Here is a 904-nt window from a genome sequence, read left to right on the forward strand (position 1 = left end):
GGGGGGGTTGGTCCTCCTGGAAGAGTTGTGCCAGAAGTCTCTGGATGACTCCCCTGTGGTCTCCGTCCAGGACGACACACTGTGCAGCGACGCAGCTGTCAGCACCTGAACCTGAAGAATCTGCAACACCAGACGAGCCGAGTCACAGACATCCAGTGTCAGTCGGTCAGGAACCTGATGGTGGATGCAGTTCTCTACCTGACTGTGGTCGTCTGGTTTGGTCCCGGTCCTGGTCCTGGTCCCGGTCCTGGCTCTCCGTGGTCACACTCTCTGAAACACACATCTGCACTCACACATCTGTTGTTGTGGTTAATAACAGTTAAACCAGATGAATTCATTTCCATCTGATCACGTCTGTAATAAACTGACTCAGACTGACGACATGAAGACTGTGTGACTCACTCTTGTTGGTGCGTGTGGGCGTGGCCTTCCGGGCCGGGGGGGGCCGCCTCTGCAGGTGTCTGGACTTTGAGTCATTTAAGACGATGTGGGTTTTATGAGCCACCTTGTGGACCGGTTTGACCTCCGTCACTCTGGTTCCCATGCAGGAGTCCTGCAGCAGTCGTCTCCTCTGCGGTGGGGGGTGACTCGCAGACTCTGATGAGTCCAGTAACCGTGGTAACCATCCATATGCTGGTAACTCCTGTGGAGCCTGTCGGTGGTTCAGCCTTGGAGCCGGTCTATACAGTCTACTCTTGGCAGCCGGTCTCAGGACTCCGGTGGGCCTGAATAAGTGGTTGTAGTCTGCCTGGATGTAGAGGACTCCGTCAGTCCTGGGATCCGTCCCCGCATCAGGGGAGAAGGTGAGGCCGGCGGCGGCATCAGTCAGGAACCTCTGGTAGAGACGCTGCGATCTCTGTGTGTGAGCGGGGGTTAAACCGGAGACTGTGGAGCCTCCAGGTGA

General features: G+C 56.6%; 1 protein-coding gene across 1 annotated transcript in view; it reads right to left on the bottom strand.

The window, feature by feature from the left end:
• The window catches only part of heatr4 (HEAT repeat containing 4), a gene marked incomplete at its 5' end in the record, with an annotated part of 5047 nt that extends 4162 nt beyond the window's left edge, over positions 1-885 (bottom strand). The window contains 3 exons of the mRNA XM_087177336.1: positions 6-120; positions 199-270; positions 403-885. Coding sequence (XP_087033462.1) covers positions 6-120; positions 199-270; positions 403-885 — 670 coding nt within the window. The remainder of the gene's footprint in view (positions 1-5; positions 121-198; positions 271-402) is intronic.
• Between the last annotated feature and the right edge of the window lie 19 nt (positions 886-904).

This window comes from Seriola lalandi, unplaced genomic scaffold (assembly GCF_002814215.2).
Source record: "Seriola lalandi dorsalis isolate HSWRI2012SDOR001 ecotype SW California unplaced genomic scaffold, Sedor1 jcf7180002054589, whole genome shotgun sequence".
Taxonomy (NCBI): domain Eukaryota; kingdom Metazoa; phylum Chordata; class Actinopteri; order Carangiformes; family Carangidae; genus Seriola; species Seriola lalandi.